General features: G+C 33.4%; 2 protein-coding genes across 6 annotated transcripts; both read left to right on the top strand.

Moving 5' to 3' along the window:
- Nucleotides 1–819: 819 nt before the first annotated feature.
- LOC125059198 (cytochrome P450 CYP12A2-like) lies at nucleotides 820–15,177 on the top strand. 3 transcript variants are annotated; one of them, XM_047663499.1, is made up of 10 exons: nucleotides 820–930; nucleotides 1,213–1,331; nucleotides 2,366–2,496; nucleotides 3,039–3,163; nucleotides 3,555–3,671; nucleotides 12,221–12,496; nucleotides 12,664–12,820; nucleotides 13,247–13,459; nucleotides 14,205–14,376; nucleotides 15,003–15,177. In XM_047663499.1, the coding sequence occupies exons 1-10, from the start codon at nucleotides 872–874 to the stop codon at nucleotides 15,161–15,163; spliced, it is 1,530 nt and encodes a 509-aa protein (XP_047519455.1). In that variant the 5' UTR covers nucleotides 820–871; the 3' UTR covers nucleotides 15,164–15,177. The 3 variants fall into 3 exon arrangements, with proteins under 3 accessions (XP_047519455.1, XP_047519457.1, XP_047519456.1); XM_047663501.1 differs by having other exon boundaries at nucleotides 2,358–2,496; XM_047663500.1 differs by lacking the exons at nucleotides 12,221–12,496; nucleotides 12,664–12,820; nucleotides 13,247–13,459; nucleotides 14,205–14,376; nucleotides 15,003–15,177 and adding exons at nucleotides 4,457–4,732; nucleotides 4,905–5,061; nucleotides 5,777–5,989; nucleotides 6,443–6,614; nucleotides 7,240–7,414.
- On the top strand, nucleotides 9,113–24,439 carry LOC125059200 (cytochrome P450 CYP12A2-like). Of its 3 annotated transcripts, none has more exons than XM_047663507.1 (10): nucleotides 9,113–9,251; nucleotides 9,540–9,658; nucleotides 10,213–10,350; nucleotides 20,855–20,979; nucleotides 21,395–21,511; nucleotides 21,895–22,170; nucleotides 22,340–22,496; nucleotides 22,916–23,128; nucleotides 23,462–23,633; nucleotides 24,265–24,439. In XM_047663507.1, exons 3-10 carry the CDS (start codon nucleotides 10,288–10,290, stop codon nucleotides 24,423–24,425), a joined length of 1,284 nt encoding a protein of 427 aa, XP_047519463.1. In that variant the 5' UTR covers nucleotides 9,113–9,251; nucleotides 9,540–9,658; nucleotides 10,213–10,287; the 3' UTR covers nucleotides 24,426–24,439. The 3 variants fall into 3 exon arrangements, with proteins under 3 accessions (XP_047519463.1, XP_047519461.1, XP_047519462.1); XM_047663505.1 differs by lacking the exons at nucleotides 9,113–9,251; nucleotides 9,540–9,658; nucleotides 10,213–10,350 and adding exons at nucleotides 19,180–19,315; nucleotides 19,605–19,723; nucleotides 20,174–20,304; XM_047663506.1 differs by lacking the exons at nucleotides 9,113–9,251; nucleotides 9,540–9,658; nucleotides 10,213–10,350 and adding exons at nucleotides 19,180–19,315; nucleotides 19,605–19,723; nucleotides 20,167–20,304.
- The last annotated feature ends 19 nt before the right edge of the window (nucleotides 24,440–24,458 follow it).

Raw genomic sequence — 24,458 nt, 5'->3', positions numbered from 1 at the left:
AAATAACATACCTATTAGCCTTGGTAGAAATCAAATTAATCGCTGATAGCACTATCTACTAAATAAATTATGAGTGATGAGTGAATATAATGCTGTAATTATCTCTTGCCTATTCAATATTGATTATTGATAACGTCAAAAATATTTTTGCCCAATGTTTATATGAATTTTATAGAATGTAAATCTGTATATAAATAAAATTCTCGTGTCACAATGTTCGTTCCCATACTCCTCTGAAACGGCTCGACCGATTCTTATGAACTTTTTTGTGCATATTCAGTAAGTCTGAATATGCACAAAATTGGCTACTATCTTTCAACCCCTTAAGTGATAAGGGGTGTCAACACCAAAAAAAAAATTAATTTTTAGAAAATATTTTTTTTATTTTTATTTTTTTATGATACAACATACAAAAATACATACAACCCTTAATTTTCACCCCTCTACGATTAACCCCTATTTTTATTATAGTAGACAGTTATTTTTATTGAACTAAAAAATGTTTCCTAGAAATAATATAGGTACATGGCAAAACAACGTTTGTCGGGTCAGCAAGTATATGTATATATTTGTATATAGTATGTATAGTATAACATATATACAATATTATATGTTTGTAGCCTATGGTAATAGCTGGAGGTCTTGACCTCCAAGAGTGCCAAGGCACAAATAATAAGTTTTATTTAATTTGTGTATAAATATTGTAATGTCTTTACATGTGTCTTTAGATGCAAGTGCGATTATCAACCTTTTAATTTACGATTATGACTCATATTAAATATTGAGACTGAAAATAAATTCGCCTCGGAATTTTATCATTTACGAAGAAAATTGTATGTGAGCGGTCGTGCAGTGGACTATAAAAGATAAAATGCTATCTCTGCGAAGAGGGATAGATACAATATATCTTTTAAATGCTAGAAACACAAGGTAAATCAACATTTATTTATCTTTAAAAATATTATTAAATAACATTAATAAGATAATAGTTTAAAGATAGTGCGTTTATTCTCGTGTTTTAATACTAAACTCGAAAACAAGATTACATTGTCTTCTGTTTTAATATTTGTAATATGTTTAGTGTTGTTATTGTTTAGTACTGTTATATACTTAAAAAATTAGATTTTGAATGTAATGATGTTGTACTGTAACCCAGTTATAGGTACAAAAAAGTTATGAGCCATAACTTCTTAATGTTATTTTGCTTATCAGGTTGTTAGGTGTGAGTTCGACTCTCTTCGACAAAAGAGAGTATATCAAAACATGGCAAGAAATACCAGGACCATCTTCATTACCTATTATAGGGCAACTGCATCACTTTCTACCTGGTGGTATGTATTTATCAAAATATCAACTTGTTTAAAAGAATAGCATCCTCCGTCGACCAGGTCGTTTATTTATTTAAAACTGACGACAAACAACGACAAATGTTTTATTACAGTTCGTATTTAATTCAAGGTTTTTCCAGACAATGTTTTTACTAAAATATAGTATGCAATTATAAAAAGATAGCTACAAACTTTGGCCTTATATGTCTGTAGCTGTTTCTCTATTATTGAAGTGAAACTTCTTTATCGGGGTTGGAAAAAAATTTAGTGTAACATTTTTTCGTTACGCGTCACATTTTTCCGTTACGCGCCATCTTTTGAAGTGAAACTTCATTATCGACGTATGGGAGAAATTTTGTAGCAGGTTACGCGCCATCTTTTTCTTGTCCCCACCACGGTTGATCCGAAGAGATTCGAAGCCATTATTAGTAACAAAAATATATAATAACGATAACAATGATAGTAATACTAATAATTCTATTACAATTAATGAAATTCTGTAATAATCTTAGTACTACATAGTAGTACAGTAATAAGTTAAAATGAAATAATTGTATTTGTATTCATGTCTATGATAATAAAAGCCTTTTGTTAAACTTTATCTAATTTAACTTTATTTAACCAATTTCTGTAAAGTTGCATAGTAGATCATTTTTCGAAAAATAAGGTCATAAAGAAGTTTCACTTCTTACGTGTGTACTCCTAGTACACGCACACATTTTTTTTTTTGATAGGCTAGGCTAGGTAAATTTTGAGGGTTTAAATCCGCTCTTAGCCGTGATTCGAACACTTGACCTCATAGTTAAGAGTAGCGGGCCTAGCTAATAGGCCAACACTGCTCTCACTTGAGTAGGGTATGGAATAAAAGTCCATTATAATTAAATTTAATAGTCCATTATAAAAAAACAACAATAGTAACAGAATTTATAAACAGTTGATTTTCTATTAACTGTTATTAATAATAATAACCAAGTAAAAAAGACTAGTAATAAGAGTTGGCTTAAAGTGTACAAAATGAAAGATGTGCAGTTTTTTAGGTTCCTTGTATAACGTGAAACATGCTTTATACGATACACTGTACAAAAAGTACGGTCCAATAGTGAAAATGAAGATATTAGGTGTGCCATTCCTTATAATAAACCTATTCGATCCTGGCGCTATAGAAAAGGTAAGGTTTTCGTTTTCTACTTTTAGTTTTCATAGGAAAGTGTTAGTTTGTCAAACAGCCGCAATATAAGAGCATGGACATATCTGGCTATGTGCCAGATATGTCCTATATAGACTTTAATCTTCATTGTACTCTTTCCTTGTCGCACTTTCGTCGTATTTTTCTTATAAACCTGCAAAAATGTTTAATTATTTTCAAAAAATCTTACTTTTTAACATTTTAAACTACTATAATGCATCCTGTGTTAGCTTTTAATGTATACTTTAGTAGTTTCATGTTATTCTAGTAGGTAAGTAACTCCGGTTATCTAACCAATAAATGAATTAACATATTTTGATATTTGGGAGTCACCATAATTCGCGCTGTCTTGACTTGACCTTGACTTAACCTTAAAATAGTAAATTTCCGCTGATATTGTAACTATAAAATCAAATCCATATCCATAAACTACTTATTTTTAAGCTCGTCGAATTACAAATTACAAATCCTAATACCCTATACAATTTTTTAAGATTCGTTATAATTAAAAATATATTTTCCAGATTCTACGTGAGGAAGATATTCTTCCTAACCGACCAGCTTTTCAATCCCTACAATATTATAGAAAGAATTACCATAAAAGTGATAACCCAAATTCTGAATCCGAGTCTACTGGCCTTGTTACAGAGTAAATAGACAATAACTAACATTAAAAATAATTTTGAACTCAAATAATATTTGTCTTTTATTATAGAAAGAACCGGCAGAGGCTCATCTGATATTAGGAGATACCGCCCGCTGCCCATGGACACTCACACTGCCTGAACCTCTCGCGACAGCGTTGCCGACTTTTAATAAATTTTGCTTTTATAATAAAAAAACTTTGATTTCCAAAAGGACAAAACAAAAAATGCTGCACTTTATTCTGAGGTATCAAGTAAACAGAACAAAATATACTTAAATGGCAAATTGAAAACTGCATTTGAACCCGTTGAGTGGTTTCAAATTCAATGTTATATTATATATCTTTAAATACCATATGTATTATAAAGTATAACAATGTTTTAATTACTTTACAGACATGGGGAGAATTGGAAGAGTTTAAGATCTAAAGTCAATCCAATAATGCTGCAACCCAAGGGTGTAAAAATTTATAGCAAACCGTTATATAAAGTAGCGGAAGATATGGCTGCAAGGTAACTTTCAGTCAAATAGTATATTGCATAGAAACAGACTTTAAATGTCTATTCTGCTCGCAAAATACCGATATTTGTAATCTTGTGTACCATGTAAAATGACTTATAGATATCACATCGCCGCAAAAGCTTGCATAATATAATTCAGACAGTCTTCTTATCTAGGACCCAAATTACCATTGAATTTTAAAAATTACATTGAATCGAAACGGCAGGTTTGATTTATTCATAATAATATTGGAGAAACTACAAATTATTATTTTGTACTAGCTGGCCTGGCGACCATCGTACCGCCTAACAGTCGATTCTTTATTTTTTTTAATACTTATTCTGCTATTCGGGACACCGGTCTAGCTTGTAAGATAAAAAAAGAATGTTGATAATACAACAAATACATTATGTCAAAAAAAAATTACCTTCCCAGAACCCCTCCACTAACACTTGAACTTTATGATATGGTATTAAAGTTCAAATTGCCTTTAAATATTATCACGAATATTTTGTATGGTAATATAGAAAAGTGTTGTTTTTAGACTTTTTCTCTCAATTTTTTTAATTTTTCTCTCCGTAAAAACCATCCTCGTACTTCAAGGAATATTATAAAAAAAGAATCAGACAAATCGGTCAAGCCGTTTTCATGTTATGTCGTGACAACGGAAAACGGGTTTCATTTTTATATATATAGATTAACCATATTAAAATTAGGGTATTATGTCTCTCTGCAATGAGGTGCGTTGTTTTTACCTGTTTGAAGTTGATGCCACAGACATTTTGCTGTTTTTTAGAATACAATTTCTACTTGATGAAAAACATATGGTCCATAATGTAAGGCATGAAATTACGATGTGGTCGCTAGAATCGCTAGCGATAGTTTCTCTAGGACAACGGTTGAACCTTTTCGATCCAAACTTACCGGAGGATTCCCCAGCACGAAAACTCACAAAGAATATACATGATGTTTTTTATTTGGCGCAAAACTTGGACTTGAAACCTAGTCTGTGGAGATACATCTCTACGCCGCTGTTTAAAAAGGCAATGAAGACTTATGCCGAACAATGGGAGTAAGTAAAGTTACGTATTCTATTTGTTCCAGGATTAAAACCAACGGCCGAGGCCCTACAAATGTTTTATTTGTTTATCGAAGCGTTTTACACTAGAAAACTCTTTACTACTAGAAAAACTATGGATCCTAGCAATAATAATAATTAATAAAACTGTTTTCAAAACTTTCAGACTAAGCAAATATTTTGTGCAACAAAGCATGGAAAATCTAAAAAAGGAAACAAATAGACCCGATGACGAAAAAAGTATTCTTGAGAAACTGGTGAACATTGATGAAGGAACTGCCATTCTTATGGCTGGTGATTCTCTATTTGCTGGTGTAGATACGGTAATAATAATTCTCATAGTTTTGTAATAATTGAGTTAAACAAGTTCTTGGAGCTGGTTTGTCAAGTAAGTAGCATTTACCATGGAGGGTGATCAGATGTTGTTCGGATTAATACCTGCAGCTGAGTTTCATCATCGGACGTCGAGGCAGAATACGAAATTCCACCCGTATCACCTCGACGTCCGCCGTTCCACAACTGAGCTTTTTTAAGGCAGTTTTTGCCGCGCACCACCTCAATGTGGAACCAGCTGCCCTCTGAAGTATTTCCGAACCAATTCGACTTAGGGTCAAGAGCGTACTCATTTTTAAAAAGCCGTCAACGCACTCGCGAGCCTCAGGTGAGCCTCCTGCCCGTTTGCCCCCTGTTTTATAAAGAAAAAAGTGAGACAAAATTACTATAATTTATTGTGTATTGATAAGTCAACACAGACATTATTACAATTTACAAGATTTCAAGGTACCAATAAAACAAGCATGCTTATTGGGCAATTTTACAATATACTATACGTTTGGATAGATTGTAGTCTGGATTATGTCATTTTTCGTGCGGACAAAGTTGTAAGCAAGAAGATTGTTTGCCAAAAACACGAATAAAAGTGTTTCGTAGCATGACTTTCTTCCACCTTTGGTATAAAGGGATAGCGGGACTTCTAAAACAAACCTGTATTGTGTTATAATTTGACTTGATAATTATCCTTTTCTTTTTTCACCTCAGGCGGCTAACGTAGTGACCTCAATCTTGTACCTCTTAGCCAGAAATCCAGATAAACAGAAAAAGCTAAGAGAGGAAATTTTATCAGAAGACCCAAAACTAACTTACCTAAAAGCTTGCATAAAGGAAACATTAAGAATTATACCAGTAGTACCAGCTAATCTAAGAAAAGTTTCGAAAGATTATGATATTCTTGGATACAGAATACCGAAAGATGTAAGTAATAATAATAATCTAGTGCTTCAACCAAATATAGCTCTTGTCCTCAGATTGTACTTAGTTTGCCTTCACCATAGGAGCAAATTCTCATTACATATAGAAATAAAACATGATTAGTGTAGCGGTGAGTTGAAGGCACGGCTTCAGAGATGAGGGTCGTACGTCCAAAAAACAATTTTATCTTTGTATAATATGTTTTTATCTTTACATATTCAAACTCTGTCAATTTTTTTCCAATATTTATTTATTCTATTTTTTTTAATGATATGACCGACCTTGCCATTAAAATACTAACATAAAAAAGATTTTGTCCCGCCCCCGTCGAACTTAGGGCATGATTATTAATATAAAACACCAATGGACAGATTCACGAATATTTATTATTATTATTATTATTTATTGATTAGTAAAGCGTGTTACGAACTGTTAAAGTTAACAAATTGTTTCCAGAGCTTTGTCATATTAAACCACGAAGTTCTCGGTAAGACTGAGCAACATTTCCCTAGACCGAACGAGTTCATTCCAGAAAGATGGATTGTTGATAAGACTGACCCCCTATATTATGGAAATGCTCATCCATTTGTATACAGTCCATTTGGTTTTGGAACAAGAAGTTGTATTGGTAAGTTTCATAATGCTAGTAAATAAGCTCTTACGAAATGAAAATATTTTTACTCGTGGTGAGCAATTGTCGTAGATAAAAGTCGCGTTTTAAACGTGCGTCGCATATACGCTATTAATATAGAGTAAATAAAAAACAGTGCTGAATTAATAGTCAGCACTGTCTTTTACGCTTTTCCGCTTAAAATGCGTTTTAAGCGTTTATGACATTGTCTTAAACTTGTGTTTAATAATTTGACATGAAATTTAAAAATATAATACATCACTATTTTAGCGCTGTATTGTATAAAATATTTATTTAACAATAAATCTTAATCTTCTTTTACTTCATAAGTCAAAAGACTTTTTAATTATATTAATTAACGACACAGATTGGACAACTGCGGATTTTAATTATTTATAAATTATATATCGTATTTAGAATTAAAAGCTATATTGATTTTTAGATCTTTTCTTTTATTTAACTGTCCTAAACTATTTGAATGGAGTTGATATGTTTTGTAAAGTACGGTAACCTCCGTTTGGGATGGGGACAGACACATCATCTGTTTACCACACAAACATTTGTTTCGCCGGTAATCAAACTTACGAACTTTGGTGTCTCTAAGAAAATGTATATATTTCAGGAAGAAGAATAGCCCAGTTACAACTCGAGTCATTTACATCAGAAATGATAAAAAACTTCGAAGTATCCTGGGATGGACCTCCGGCAGAAGTAGAAGTTGCCATAAGTATATACATTAAAGGGGACTTGCCATTTGTTTTCAAAAATGCTTACAAGAATTAAAATTATTCTCTGAACTACAGTTTTATTTTAGATGACTACTATGGACTCCATTTACTTTAAATTTTTACAAAATAAAATTACGTTATTGAGGTCAAAACCTCAATAACGTTAAAGGGCTTTTATTATTATTACATGTTTAAGAGTTTCTATTAAGAATTAAAAGAATGAGTAATTGGAGCACCTTTAATATCTCTTATATTTTACGGTGCACTATTAACCACTTGGAAATAATCGTTTTAATGGATATCTAAAATACTTTTAGAAGTTGTTCGTAGTGTGGTGACGTCTAAATAAAAAGTATAATTGTAAATATGACAACAATATATTTATGTACGGTATAATAAATCTTTATTAAAAATATTTACCGCAATGTATAAAATATGAACTAGAAATCGCCTTATATACAAAAGAAGCAAAGCTTCCTTAATTCAAATTTGCTAAATATTTCATCTAAGTTTGTTTTTATGCGTAAGTTAAAAGTATTCATATAATAATGTCATTTTAGAAATATTTAAGGCAAATGACATGGATGAGTCGCGTAACGATGCAGAACTAACGACATTTGGCGTCTGAGTTTTGACGCATTGTAATATAACAAGAATCTCTTCAGTGAATTAAATACAAAATATTCACTGGTATTTGATTTTCTTATTTGGTGATTACGTCAACAGTCATTATTTACTTTTTTACACATATTACCCTCACATCTATACTTGAAAACAAAATGCATTCTCGAGGATTAGTACAAAAAATTAATACGTATATGTACTATTATTTTTGATAGCTTTGTTTACTTTTGCTGACAAGAGGAGAGGGGGGGGAAGTAAATCAGATTACATAATACTTCAACGGCCCCTCCTTCATTGAATAGTGACCATTATATAGCGCCGTAATACATCCTTATCTTGTGTCCGAAGCCCCTTAACACTCCAATCAGGCATGGGAGAGACACATTACTATTCTAAGACTAGTTGATTAATCTAAACAATTATTTTTGTCCCGGAAAGAGCATGTTTACTAGAGTAATATGCTATGTATACTAAGGCGGTTCATCTAAACAACACGCATTTAGATTATTTTCTATACTTACTCAAAGACACTTTTTAATAAAAGAAAATTGTTTGTCGGATTTCGCAAATGTTGTATGTAGTGTGATTTGACAATTTCTTATGGTAAACATCCTTTTTAGTAAATTAGTTTAGTTTTAAATTATTTATCAGTCTTAAGTTAGGCTAGATCGTAAGATTAAATTGTGTCTTTATGCAGCGACAATTAATAAATAATAAAATAAAAACATCGTTTTTCGGATGATTTTTGCAGGTTTGAAAAAAACCTATCTAATTTAGTTCTTTTAACCTAATTGTTAGCATACACTATAATGACCAATAAGCACATTTGGCGAGTTTGTATAAGAACATTTTTTTCGGAATACTATTTTTTTTACTGATTTACCTACTGTACGAAATATACTGTATAGCTGATAGTATGAAATATGAATGATACTCATCGGGTTCAAACCGAAAGGGTTAAATCCTAGATACGGCTCATAAAGTTTCAATAACGACAATTTGGAAACCGGACCTTCTGGTTTTCTTTAATTTGTGCATTAAATAAATATTTGAGAGTCTTCATGTGTTTATAAATTAGATGCGAGTGCGATTATCAGCCTTTTAATATCTGGTTATGACTCATATTAAAGATTATTAGACTTAAAATAAATTCGCCCCGGAATTTTATCATTTACGAAGTAAATTGTGTGTGAGCGATCGTGCAGTGAATTATAAAAGATAAAATGCTATCTCTGCGAAGAGGGATAGATACAATATATCTTTTAAATGCTAGAAACACAAGGTAAATCAACATTTATTTATCTTTAAAAAATATTATTAAATAACATTAATAAGATAATAGTTTAAAGATAAGTATTGCGTTTATTTTCGTGTTTAATACTAAACTCGAAAACAACATTACAATGTCTTCTGTTTTAATATTTGTATTACGTTTAGTGTTGTTATAGTTTAGTAGTGTTATATACTTAAACATTTAGAGTTTGAATTTAATAATGTGTATGGGTGGGACCTAGTTATAGGCACCAAAAAGTTTTGAACCATACCTTTTTAATGTTATTTTGCTTATCAGGTTGTTAGGTGTGAGTTCGACTCTCGTCGATAAAAGAAACTATATCAAAACATGGCAAGAAATACCAGGACCATCTTCATTACCTATTATAGGACAACTGCATCACTTTCTACCTGGTGGTATGTAAAATGTACTCAAATCTACTTTGTCAAAAGAATAGCATCCTCCGTCGACCAGGTCGTTTATTTATTTACTGACGACAATCGACAGCAAATGTTTTATTACAGTTCATATTTAATAAATGTTTTTCCAGCCAATGTTTTTTTAAAAAAATGATACGTACTAATTGAGTAGTGTGAAAAAAATAAAAAGTGTTGTGTAGCTACAAACTTTGGCCTTATATGTTTGTAGCTGTTTCTCGATTTTTTTTTTAATAGCCTCTCTCCCCGTCTGTCTTAGCCGTGATTCGAACACTTGACCTCATTGTTAAGAGTAGCGCGCCTAGCTAATAGGCCAACACTGCTCTCAGTTGACTAGGGTACGGAATAAAAGTCCATTATAATTGAATTTAAATTTAAAAATAATACTAGGTTGTTTGCTGAGAAACAAAATAACATTACTAACAGAATTTTGATTAAGAATTTATAATAGTAACCAAATAACCAAAAAAAAGACTAGTAATAAGTGTTGGGTTAACGTGTAGATAGTGTGTACAAAATGAAAAAATGTACAGTTTTTAGGTTCCTTGTATAACGTGAAACATGCTTTATACGAAACACTGTACAAAAGGTACGGTCCAATAGTGAAAATGAGGCTATTAGGTGTGCCATTCCTCGTAGTAAACCTATACGATCCTGGCGCTATAGAAAAGGTAATGTTTTCGTTTTCTACTTTTAGTTTGCATAGGAATGGGTTAGTTTGCCAAAATTAAAAATATTACAGCAACATAGGCCCTGTAATCTACAATGACATTGAATGCGTTGGATATTATGTCCTCTTTCCTTGTCGCACTTTTGTATTGTTCTTATAAAATTATTGGGTTATGCTGCAAAAGCGTTTTATTTTTTCAATCAATCTTACTTGTTAACATTGTATACTACTATAATGCATGTTCTGTAAGCTTTTAATGTAACAGTACTTTCATGTTGGAAGCTATATATTTCATGTTGTTGTAGTAAGTAACTACTCTAAAGCGCAATACACACTGAGCCCGCCGGGCCGCTGACAAAGTCCGGCGACACAACCCGGCGGCCTATATGAAAAGAATCATGTCGGCAACATGCGCCTGCGCGTGTTACCCGCCGACATGTTGGCGGCTTGGGTACGCCAACATCATACTCATATCAAGCCGCCGCCATATCGCCTACCAAATTTTCCGACTTGTAATAAGAAGACTTGTGAAGCCGCCAACTAGATCGCCGACAAAAAGTTGCCAACATATTGTGTTGGCGGCCCGGCGGGCTCAATGTGTATTGCGCTTTATCTTAACTTTTTGATATACGGGAGTCAAAGCCCCGACTCTGACTTACCCTTAAAACAGTATATTATGTATACTAAGTATACTTTTCCTGTTATTGTAACTATAAAATCAAATCTCTTTTTTAAATGTCTCCTATTTTCCTTATTGTAAAGCCCGTCGTAAATAAATTAATACCCCATATAATTTTTAAAGATTCGTTATAATTATAAATTTATTTTCCAGATTCTACGTGGGGAAGAAATTCTTCCTGACCGACCATTATTTCAGTCCCTAGAATATTATAGGAAGAATTACCTTAAAAGTGATAACCCAAATTCTGAATCTGAGTCTACTGGCCTTATTACAGAGTAAATAGACAATAATTAAGAAAATAACTATTTTAAACTCAAATAATATATGTCTTTTATCGTGATGCCGCCGCCCATGGACACTCACACTGCCTGAAGGGTTGCAACTGGGTTGCCGACTTTTTATGAATTTTGTTTTTAAAATAAAAAACTTTACTATCCAAAAAGATAAAACAAAAAATACTGAACTTTATTCAGAGGTTTCAAACCAAAAAGCACAAAATATTATACCCAAATGGCTATAAGTTTAACAAAGTTTGGTAAATATAAAACCATTCTCTTAAATAACTTTGTTTATTAAGAAAACTACATTTAAGCCCGTTGAGTGGTTTCAAATTCAATGTTATATTATATTATATTATCTGTAAGTACCGTATGTATTATAAAGTATAACAATGTTTTAATTACTTTACAGACATGGGGAGAATTGGAAGAGTTTAAGATCTAAAGTCAATCCAATAATGCTGCAACCCAGAGTGTAAAAATTTATAGCAAACCATTATATAAAGTAGCGGAAGATATGGTTTCAAGGTTATTTATAGTACATTGCTTTTTATTGTACACAATAAAAACAGACTTTAAACGTCTATTCTGCTCGCAAAATCCCGATATTTGTAATCTTGTGTACCATGTAAAAATGCTTATAGAATTCATATCAACGCGACACATTCAATAATATAATTCAGACAAAATTTGTGCATGCCTGGTATGATCCAAATTTCCAATGTATTTCAAAAATTCTATTGAATTAAAACGGCAGGTGGTGCTGATTAAAATATTGAAGAAATTCTTAAATATTGTTTTATATTAAGAATTATTATATTAATTCGAGGATATTTATTTTTCACTGCAATGACGTAGGCTGTTTTTACCTATATAAAGTAGATGACGCTGACATTTTGCTATTGTTCTAGAATACAATTTCTACTTGATGAAAAACATATGGTCAATAATGTAAGGCATGAAATTACGATATGGACGTTAGAATCGGTAGCGGTAGTTGCTCTAGGACAACGGTTGAACCTTTTCGACCCAAACTTACCGGAGGATTCACCAGCACGAAAACTTATAAAGAATATACATGACGTTTTTTATATGGCGGAAAGCTTGGACTTGAAACCAAATCTGTGGAGATACATCTCTACGCCGCTGTTTAAAAAGGCAATGAAGACTTATGCCGAACAATGGGAGTGAGTAAAGTTACGTATTCTATTTGTTCAGGAACCAACCAACGGCCGAGTCCCTACAAATGTTTTATTTGTTAATCGAAGCGTTTGAGACTAGAAAACTCTTTACTACTAGAAAAACTATGGCTCCAAGCAATAATCATTAACAAAACTGTTTTCAAAACTTTCAGACTTAGCAAATATTTTGTGCAACAAAGCATGGAAAAACTAAAAAAGGAAACAAAAAGACCCGGTGACGAAAAAAGTATACTTGAGAAATTGGTGAACATTGATGAACGAACTGCCATTCTTATGGCTGGTGATTCTCTATTTGCTGGTGTAGATACGGTAATAATAATAATAATTGTAATAATAATTCTGATAGTTTTGTAATAATTGAGTCAAACAAGTTCTTGGAGCTTGTTTGTCACACGTTGTGTAAGACGAAATTACTATAATTTATTGTGGGTTGATACGTCACCACAGACATTATTACAGTTTACAAGATTTCAAGGTAACAATGAAATAATCATGCTTATTGGGCAATTTTACAATATAACGCTTGGGTAGATTGTTATGTGGTGTCATTTCGCTTGCGAACAAAGTCGTAAGCAAGATGATTATTTGCCAAAAAACACGGATAAAAGTGTTTCGTAGCATAACTTCCACCTTTGGTATAATGGGGCATAGCAATGGGATAGCGGGACTTCTAAAACAAACCTGTAATGTATTATAATTTGACTTGATAATTATCCCTTCCTTTTTTCATCTCAGGCGTCTAACGTAGTGATCTCAATATTGTACTTCTTAGCTAGAAATCCAGATAAACAGAAAAAGCTAAGAGAGGAAATTTTATCGGAAGACCCAAAACTAACTTACCTAAAAGCTTGCATAAAGGAAACATTAAGAATTATACCAGTAGTACCAGCTACTCTAAGAAAAGTTTCGAAAGATTATGATGTTCTTGGATACAGAATACCGAAAGATGTAAGTAATAATAATAATCCAGTGCTTCAACATCTCGAGATTGCCGCCGTTTCTATGACCATCGATTTTGGTGTTTGACATATGCCGGTACTTTATCGATGTTTGCCTTCTTCATAAGAGCAAATGCTAATTGCACACATAGAAATAAAACTCCATTGGTGTAGCCGGGATTCGAACGCACGGCTTCAGAGATGAGGGTTGTACGCCAAAAAACTATTTACTCATCTTTGTATAATATGTTTTTATCTTTATTCTTACATATTTCAAAATCTGTCTATTTTTTTTATCTTTAATGTCTTGAATTGCATATTCTTATATTTTTTAATAATTATGACTTAATATTTATTAGGTCGACCCTGCCATTAAAATATCAAATACTTACATAAAAAAGATTTTGTCCCGCCCCCGTTCAACTTAGGGCATAATTATTTATAGAAACGCCAATATAATGTAGTACCACAGATTCGCGATTTATTTTTATCATGTATTGATAAGTAAAGCGTGTTAATAATAATAATAATAAAACTCGTTTAATATCCAATCATCAAATATTATCAAGGATAATATACAGCTTAGTTTTTTTTTTCATATTATACGTTATTTTTTTTTACCTTGTTTTCCTACTTATCCTTTATTCTTAACCTCCTTCAGTACCGTCGATCACAACCCCTTCACGGGAAAAAGGCCTCCTCCAGCTTTTAGTAAAGCGTGTTACGAACTGTTAAAGTTAACAAATCGTTTCCAGAGTATTGTGGTATTAAACCACGAAGTTCTCGGTAAGACTGAGCAACATTTCCCTAGACCGAACGAGTTCATTCCAGAAAGATGGATTGTTGATAAGACGGACCCCCTATATTATGGAAATGCTCATCCATTTGTATACAATCCATTTGGTTTTGGAACTAGAAGTTGTATTGGTAAGTTTCATAATGCTAGTAAATAAGCTCTAACGAAATGAAAATATTTTATAATTTTTAATAGCAATTGTCGTAGATAAAAGTTGCGTTTTAAACGTGCGTCACATATACGCCATTAATATAGAGTAAATAAAAGACAGTGCTGAATCAATAGTCAGCACTGTCTTTTACGCTTTTCCGCTTAAAATGCGTTTTAAGCGTTTATGACATTGTCTTAAACTTGTGTTTAATAATTTGACATGAAATTTAAAAATAAAATACATCACTATTTTAGCGCTGTATTGTAGAAAATATTTATTTAACAATAAATCTTTATCTTCTTTTACTTAATAAGTCAAAAGACTTTTTAATTATATTAATTAACGACACAGATTGGACAACTGCTGATTTTAATTATTTTTAAATTATTTATCGTATTTAGAATTAAAAGCTATATTGATTTTTAGATGTTTTCTTTTATTTAACTGTCCTAAACTATTTGATTGGAGTTGATATGTTTTGTAAAGTACGGTAACCTCCGTGTGGGATGGGGACAGACACATCATCTGTTTACCACGCAAACATTTATTTCGCCGGTAATCAAACTTTTGAACTTTGGTGTCTCTAAGAAAATGTATATATTTCAGGGAGAAGAATAGCCCAGTTACAACTCGAGTCATTTACGTCAGAAATGATAAAAAACTTCGAAGTGTTCTGGGATGGGCCTCCGGCAGAAGTAGAAGTTGCCATGAGTATATACATTAAAGGGGACTTGCCATTTGTTTTCAAAAATGCTTACAAGAATTAAAATTATTCTCTGAACTACAGTTTTATTTTAGATGACTACTATGGACACCATTTACTTTAAATTTTTACAAAATAAAATTACGTTATTGAGGTCAAAACCTCAATAACGTTAAAGGGCTTTTATTATTATTATATGTGTAAGAGTTTCTATTAAGAATTAAAAGAATGAGTAATTGGAGTACCTTTAATATCTCTTATATTTTACGGTGCACTATTTACCACTTGGAAATAATCGTTTTAATGGATATCTAAAAAACTTTTAGAAAGCTGTTCGTAGTCTGGTGACGTCTTAAGAAAAAGTATAATTGTAAATATGACAACAATATATTTATGTACGGTATAATAAATCTTTATTAAAAATATTTACCGCAATGTACAACATATGAACTAGAAAACGCCTTATATACAAGAAAAGCAAAGCTTCCTTAATTCAAATTTGCAAAATATTTAATGTAAGTTTGTTTTTATGCGTAAGTTAAGTCTTCATTTAATTATGTAATTTTAGAAATATTAAAGTCAAATGACATGGATGAGACGCGTAACGATGCAGAACTAATGACATCTGGCGTATGAATTGTCTTTGATTTTCTTATTTGCTGATTACGTCAACAGTAATTATTTACTTTTTTACACATGTCCCCCACACATTGTCTATGCTTGTAAACGAAATGCATTTTCGAGGATTAGAACAAAAAATTAATACGTATATGTACTTTAATTTTTGAGAGCTTTGTTTACTTTTGCTGACAAGAGGAGGGGGGGGGAAGTAAATCAGATTACATAATACTTCAACGGCCCCTCTTTCATTGAATAGTGACCATTATATAGCGCCGTAATACATCCTTATCTTGTGTCCGAAGCCCCTTAACACTCCAATCAGGCATGGGAGAGACACATTTCTATTCTAAGACTAGTTGATTAATTTAAACAATTATTTTTGGCCCGGAAAGAGCATGTATGCTAGAGTAATATGCTATGTATACTAAGGCGGTTCATCTAAACAACACGCATTTAGATTATTTTCTATACTTACTCAAAGACACTTTTTAATAAAAGAAAATTGTTTGTCGGATTTCGCAAATGTTGTATGTGGTGTTATTTGACACTTGCTTATGGTAAACATCCTTTTTCTCGGTGAAGGAGGAAGTAACGCTGTACATGATCCTCCGTTTACTGAAACCCAACTAGAAAATGCAGTCGTCAGCTTTAACCCTAAAAAGGCACCCGGAGAAGACGGAATTTCTGCAGACATATGTCGGCAGGCCGTCAGGGCATCTCCCGACATATTTCTGCAACTGCTCAATAAAAGCGCGGTCTTAGGTTACTTTCCGGCCCGGTGGAAGAGGGCATCTGTAGTGGTACTACGAAAGCCGGGGAAACCTGACTACACTAACCCGAAGGCCTATAGGCCAATAGGCCTATTGCCAGTTATAGAATAATATAAGAATCAGATGGCACCTGGTACCACGCTTAAGCAACCGCCAGTACGGCTTTATGCCCCAGCGCAGCACCGAGGACGCCCTCTACACCGCAGTGACACATATTAGAAGCAAGCTTGAAAAAAAGAAAATCATAGCCGTTATATCACTCGATATAGAGGGCGCCTTCGACAGTGCCTGGTGGCCTCAAATACTGGTTCGACTGGTGGAAGAGGAATGTCCTGCAAACATAGTAAGAATAATGAACAGTTATCTCTAGGACAGGAGCGTCATCCTAAATTACGCAGGCCATAACATCTTAAGAAAAACAAACAAAGGATGCGTGCAGGGCTCCATAGCCGGACCTACGCTCTGGAACTTACTTATTGACCCTCTATTGAAGATGATAGATGCAGAGCAGTTCAAGGCCCAAGCGTTTGCAGATGATGTCCTGCTTATGATAGATGGAGACACGGGAGAGGAGGTAACAAAAATAGCCAATTGTATATTGGATCTTGTGCATAAGTGGGGCGTGAGGAACAAACTTAGCTTTGCGCCTCACAAAACCAATGCGATGGTGGTGACACGCAAACGTAAATATGACAATCCCCGCCTCACGATGTATAAAGAGCCAATAATATTTACCAACAAAATAAGGATCCTGGGCGTAGAAATAGACGCTGCATTAACTTTTAAAGGCCACATTGACAACTTGTACAGTAAGACTATATAGACAAGTTTCGAAAGTAGCAAAGATAGGATGGGGCTTACAGCCGGACGTCACTGCAACCCTATACACTGCAGTGATCGAGCCTATAGTCCTGTACGCCGCGGCTGTGTGGGCAAAAGCAGGCGAAAAAGTTTTTATTAAAAAGAAATTAGATCGCATGAGAAGGGGCTTCGCACAAAAAATTGCAAAAACATACAAAACGACAGCACTCAGCTCAGCGGCCTTGCTTGCAGGGATACTTCCCCTGGACCTTCGGGTTAAGGAGGCCGCGGCCGCATACCTGGCGCGGAAGGGGGTGTCACCGCACGTAACATATGACAAGACAATAGAGACGCAACTGCCATACACTGAGCTCCCACACCGCGCCAAAAGACTTAAAATAACTTACAAAAAACTGGACGACCCGTCAGAAATCGATAACGTTACTATGACAAAATTATTTACAGACGGGAGCAAAACGTCCGCGGGAGTGGGAGCGGCATGGAGTGAGTGGCAAGACGGGACCGAGATTAGAAATAAAAAGGTGAGGCTGGCTCCGTACTGTACAGTGTACCAGGCGGAGCTAGCCGCACTGAGGGTCGCAGTGACATATCTGACCAAGGGAAGGCGGAATGCGGCTGTGCTCAGCGACTCTCGCTCTTCACTGGATGCCATCGCGGGTGGACGCTCTCTCGATCCCCAAGTTGCCGAGATTCGCCAGAACCTGGAAGAGTGCCTTGAAAATGGCATTAAAATTGAACTCTTTTGGGTGAAGGCGCACGTTGGCTCTACGGGAAACGAGAGGGCAGACGCTCTCGCGGGGGAGGCGGTTGGGGAAACAGGGACGCGAATAGGGTACGATGCGTATCCGCTTTCCTATTTGCGACGACTGATAAGACTCAAGACTTTAGACACCTGGAACGAGCGCTATGTGGGGGGCGAAACAGCCTCAGTCACAAAAATGTTTTTTAAAGATGCAAATGCGGCATACAAACAAATCAAGACAAGGCGTTTCGCACCTCACATGGCACACCGACATGTTGCTTGGGCACAGATCGCAGCTGGAAAAATTCTGCGACAAGATTGTCAGATATGTCACCCGCACAAATAGCACGAGAGGTAACGCGGGTGTCGCCGGGCAGCGGGCCCCGACTCACCTATAAATATTATGACGATATTTTCGGAGTAGTTGTCGCCCGGGCCCGGCGGGAGACGCCAACCCTTTAAGACAATAATGTCCCTTTTTAAGAAAGGGGAGATTCTGATACTCCCCTGCTGCTTGGCCACTCGGTCACAAATCTGCCAGATTGCGTGGCTGATAGGCTAGGATGTAGGGGTCCCTTAAAAAAAAAAAAAAAAACATCCTTTTTAGTAAATTAGTTTAGTTTTAAATTATTTATCAGTCTTAAATTAGGCTAGATCGTAAGGTTAAATTGTGTCTTTATGCAGAGACAATTAATAAATAATAAAATAAAAACATCGTTTTTTCGGATGATTTTTGCAGGTTTGACAAAAACCTAAATTTAGTTCTTTTAATCCAATTGTTAACAAATAATGTAAACATACACTATAATGACCAATAAGCACATTTGGCGAGTTTGTACAAGAACTTTTTTTTTTACTGATTTACCTACTGTACGAAATATACTGTATAGCTGATAGTATGAAATATGAATGATACCCATCGGGTTCAAACCGAAAGGGTTAAATCCTAGATACGGCTCATAAAGTTTCAATAACGACAATTTGGAAACCGGACCTTCTGGTTTTCTTTAATTTGTGCATTAAATAAATATTTGAGTGTCTTCATGTGTTTATAAATTAGATGCGATTGCGATTATCAGCCTTTTAATATCTGGTTATGACTCAGATTAAATATTATTAGACTTAAAATAAATTGGCCTCGGAATTTTATCATTTACGAAGTAAATTGTGTGTGAGCGATCGTGCAGTGAACTATAAAAGATAAAATGCTATCTCTGCGAAGAGGGATGGATACAATATATCTTTTAAATAGAAACACAAGGTAAATCAACATTTATTTATCTTTAAAAAATATTATTAAATAACATTAATAAGATAATAGTTTAAAGATAAGTATTGCGTTTATTCTCGTGTTTTAATACTAAACTCGAAAACAACATTACATTGTCTTCTGTTTTAATATTTGTATTATGTTTAGTGTTGTTATTGTTTAGTACTGTTATATACTTTAAAATTTAGATTTCGAATTTAATTATGTGTATGGGTGTGACCTAGTTATGGGCACCAAATAGTTTTGAGCCATACCTTCTTAATGTTATTTTGCTCATCAGGTTGTTAGGTGTGAGTTCGACTCTCGTCGATAAAAGAAACTATATCAAAACATGGCAAGAAATACCAGGACCATCTTCATTACCTATTATAGGACAACTGCATCACTTTCTACCTGGTGGTATGTAAAATGTACTCAAATCTACTTTGTCAAAAGAATAGCATCCTCCGTCGACCAGGTCGTTTATTTATTTACTGACGACAATCGACAACAAATGTTTTATTACAGTTCATATTTAATTGATGTTTGAGAAATTTTTGAGACCAGCAGGCGGCTTTAAATCCTCTCTTAGCCGTGATTCGAACTCTTGACCTCATTGTTAAGAGTAGCGCGCCTAGCTACTAGGCCAACACTGCTCTCAGTTGACTAGGGAACGGAATAAAAGCCCATTATTGAATTGAAATATAAAAATAACACTAGGTTGTTTGCTGAGAAACAAAATAACAATACTAACTGAATTTTGATAAAGAATTTATAATAGTAACCAAATAACCAAAAAAAAGACTAGTAATAAGAGTTGAGTTAAAGTGTAGATAGTGTGTACAAAATGAAAAAATGTACAGTTTTTAGGTTCCTTGTATAACGTGAAACATGCTTTATACGAAACACTGTACAAAAGGTACGGTCCAATCGTGAAAATGAGGATATTAGGTGTACCATTCCTTATAGTAAACCTATACGATCCTGGTGCTATAGAAAAGGTAATGTTTTCGTTTTCTACTATTAGTTTGCATAGGCATGGGTTAGTTTGCCAAAATTAAAAATATTAGAGCAACATAGGCAAATGTGTCCTATATCGATAATATCAATGATTTTAATCTTTAATGGCATTGAATGCCTTGGATATTATGTCCTCTTTCCTTGTCGCACTTTTGTATTGTTCTTATAAAATTATTGGGTTATGCTGCAAAAGCGTTTTATTTTTTCAATCAATCTTACTTGTTAACATTGTATACTACTATAATGCATGTTCTGTATGCTTTTAATGTAACAGTACTTTCATGTTGGGAGCAATATTTTTCATGTTGTTGTAGTAAGTAACTACTGTATCTTAACTTTTTGTTATACGGGAGTCACTATAAGTCCCGACTCTGACTTACCCTTAAAACAGTATAAGTATACTTTTCGCTGTTATTGTAACTATGAAATCAAATCTCATGTCTCCTATTTTAAAGCCCATCGTAAACAAATTACAAATACTAATACCCTATATAATTTTTAAAGATTCGTTATAAGTCATTTATTTTCCAGATTCTACGTGAGGAAGATATTCTTCCCGACCGACCGGCTTTTCAGTCCCTAGAATATTATAGGAAGAATTACCTTAAAAGTGATAACCCAAATTCTGAATCTGAGTCCACTGGCCTTATTACAGAGTAAATAGACAATAATTAAGAAAATAACTATTTTAAACTCAAATAATATATGTCTTTTATGGTGATGCAGCCGCCCATGGACACTCACACTGCCTGAAGGGCAAAAAAGTCTTTTTATGAATTTTGCTTTTAAAATAAAAAACTTCACTTTCCAAAAAGATAAAACAAAAAATACTGAACTTTATTCAGAGGTTTCAAATCAAAAAGCACAAAATATTATACCCAAATGGCTATAAGTATAACAAAGTTTGGTAAATATAAAACCATTCTCTTAAATAACTTTGTTTATTAAGAAAACTACATTTAAGCCCGTTGAGTGGTTTCAAATTCAATGTTATATTATATTATATTATATTATATATATGTAAGTACCGTATGTATTATAAAGTATAAAAATGTTTTAATTACTTTACAGACATGGGGAGAATTGGAAGAGTTTAAGATCTAAAGTCAATCCAATAATGCTGCAACCCAAGGGTGTAAAAATTTATAGCAAACCATTATATAAAGTAGCGGAAGATATGGTTTCAAGGTTATTTATAGTATATTGCTTTTTATTGTATACAATAAAAACAGACTTTAAACCTCTATTCTGCTCGCAAAATCCCGATACTTGTAATCTTGTGTAGCATTTAAAAAAAATGCTTATAGCACATCGCCGCGACACATTCAATAATATAATTCAGACAAAATTTGTGCATGCCTGGTATTATCCAAATTTTCAATGGATTTCAAAAATTCTATGGAATTGAAACGGCAGGTGGTGCTGATTAAAATATTGAAGAAATTCTTAAATATTGTTTTATATTAAGAATTATTATATTAATTCGAGGATATTTATTTTTCACTGCAAATGACGTAGGCTGTTTTTACCTATATAAAGTAGATGGCGCTGACATTTTGCTATTGTTCTAGAATACAATTTCTACTTGATGAAAAACATATGGTCAATAATGTAAGGCATGAAATTACGATATGGACGTTAGAATCGGTAGCGGTAGTTGCTCTAGGACAACGGTTGAACCTTTTCGACCCAAACTTACCGGAGGATTCACCAGCACGAAAACTTATAAAGAATATACATGAGGTTTTTTATATGGCGGAAAGCTTGGACTTGAAACCAAATCTGTGGAGATATATCTCTACGCCGCTGTTTAAAAAGGCAATGAAGACTTATGCCGAACAATGGGAGTAAGTAAAGTTACGTATTCTATTTGTTCCAGGATTAAAACCAACGGCCGAGTCCCTACAAATGTTTTATTTGTTAATCGAAGCGTTTGAGACTAGAAAACTCTTTACTACTAGAAAAACTATGGCTCCAAGCAATAATCATTAACAAAACTGTTTTCAAAACTTTCAGACTTAGCAAATATTTTGTGCAACAAAGCATGGAAAAACTAAAAAAGGAAACAAAAAGACCCGGCGACGAAAAAAGTATTCTTGAGAAATTGGTGAACATTGATGAACGAACTGCCATTCTTATGGCTGGTGATTCTCTATTTGCTGGTGTAGATACGGTAATAATAATAATAATCGTAATAATAATTCTGATAGTTTTGTAATAATTGAGTCAAACAAGTTCTTGGAGCTTGTTTGTCAAAGTAAGACGAAATTACTTTAATTTATTGTGGGTTGATACGTCACCACAGACATTATTACAGTTTACAAGATTTCAAGGTAACAATGAAATAATCATGCTTATTGGGCAATTTTACAATATAACGCTTGGGTAGATTGTGATGTGGTGTCATTTTTCTTGCGAACAAAGTCGTAAGCAAGATGATTATTTGCCAAAAACACGGATAAAAGTGTTTCGTAGCATAACTTCCACCTTTGGTATAATGGGGCATAGCAATGGGATAGCGGGACTTCTAAAACAAACCTGTAATGTATTATAATTTGACTTGATAATTATCCTTTCCTTTTTTCACCTCAGGCGTCTAACGTAGTGATCTCAATATTGTACTTCTTAGCTAGAAATCCAGATAAACAGAAAAAGCTAAGAGAGGAAATTTTATCGGAAGACCCAAAACAAACTTACCTAAAAGCTTGCATAAAGGAAACATTAAGAATTATACCAGTTGTACCAGCGAATCTAAGAAAAGTTTCGAAAGATTATGATGTACTTGGATATAGAATACCTAAAGATGTAAGTTATAATAATAATCCAGTTCTTCAAGCTCTTGAGATTGAAACCGTTTCTATGACCATCGATTTTGGTGTTTGAGATATGCCGGTACTTTATCGATGTTTGCCTTCTTTCCTTCTTTACATATTCTATTTTTTTTTTTTTTAATTATGACCGACCTTGCCATTAAAATACCAAATACTTACATAAAAAAGATTTTGTCCCGCCCCCGTTGAACTTGGGGTATGATTATTAATATAAAACACCACTGGACATCTGTCACGAATATTTATTTATCATATATTGATTAGTAAAGCGTGTTACGAACTGTTAAAGTTAACAAATCGTTTCCAGAGTATTGTGGTATTAAACCACGAAGTTCTCGGTAAGACTGAGCAACATTTCCCGAGACCGAACGAGTTCATTCCAGAAAGATGGATTGTTGATAAGACGGACCCCCTATATTATGGAAATGCTCATCCATTTGTATACAATCCATTTGGTTTTGGAACTAGAAGTTGTATTGGTAAGTTTCGTAATACTAGTAAATAAGCTCTTACGAAATTAAAATAAGTATTACGAGTAATTTAATTATTTATAAAATTGTTATTTAAAAATAAACAAAACTTAAATACTCATGATAAGCGCTTGTCGAAGATACTAGAGAAATTGTGTACGTTAAAAGTCGCGTTTTATGCGCATATACGCTATATTAAGTATAATATAATAAATTTCCGTATAATATGCTTTCTGTCTGAAAATGCCTTAATTATTTAATCATTTGACATTAATTTTACAAGAAATTTATAAATATAATACAATATAGCACTATGTTAACGCTATTAAATATTTATTTAACCATAAGTCCTTATCTTCTTTTATATTATAAGTTAAAACCCTTTTTAATTATATTAATTAACGATTGGACAACTGCGGATTTTAATCAATAATAAATTGTATATCGTATTTAGAAATAGTTTTCAAATTGATTTTTAGATCTTTTTTACTTACCTAAAACTATTTGAATGGAGTTGATATTATGTTTTATAAAGTAACCTCCGTGTGGGATGGGGACAGATAAATCATTTGTTTAAATATATAAATAAATTAACTAACAAACTATGGTGTCTCTAGTAAGAAAATATATATATTTTCAGGGAGAAGAATAGCCCAGTTACAACTCGAGTCATTTACATCAGAAATGATAAAAAACTTCGAAGTGACCTGGGATGGACCTCCAGCCGAAATAGATATTGCCATAAGTATATACATTAAAGGGGACTTGCCATTTGTTTTCAAAAATGCTTACAAGAATTAAATTTTTTCTCTGAATAACAGTTTTATTTTACAT

Source organism: Pieris napi, chromosome 19 (genome assembly GCF_905475465.1).
Source record: "Pieris napi chromosome 19, ilPieNapi1.2, whole genome shotgun sequence".
Classification (NCBI taxonomy): domain Eukaryota; kingdom Metazoa; phylum Arthropoda; class Insecta; order Lepidoptera; family Pieridae; genus Pieris; species Pieris napi.
The sequence above is the reverse complement of the archived record's forward strand: the minus strand, read 5'-3'. Positions and strand labels throughout refer to the sequence as shown.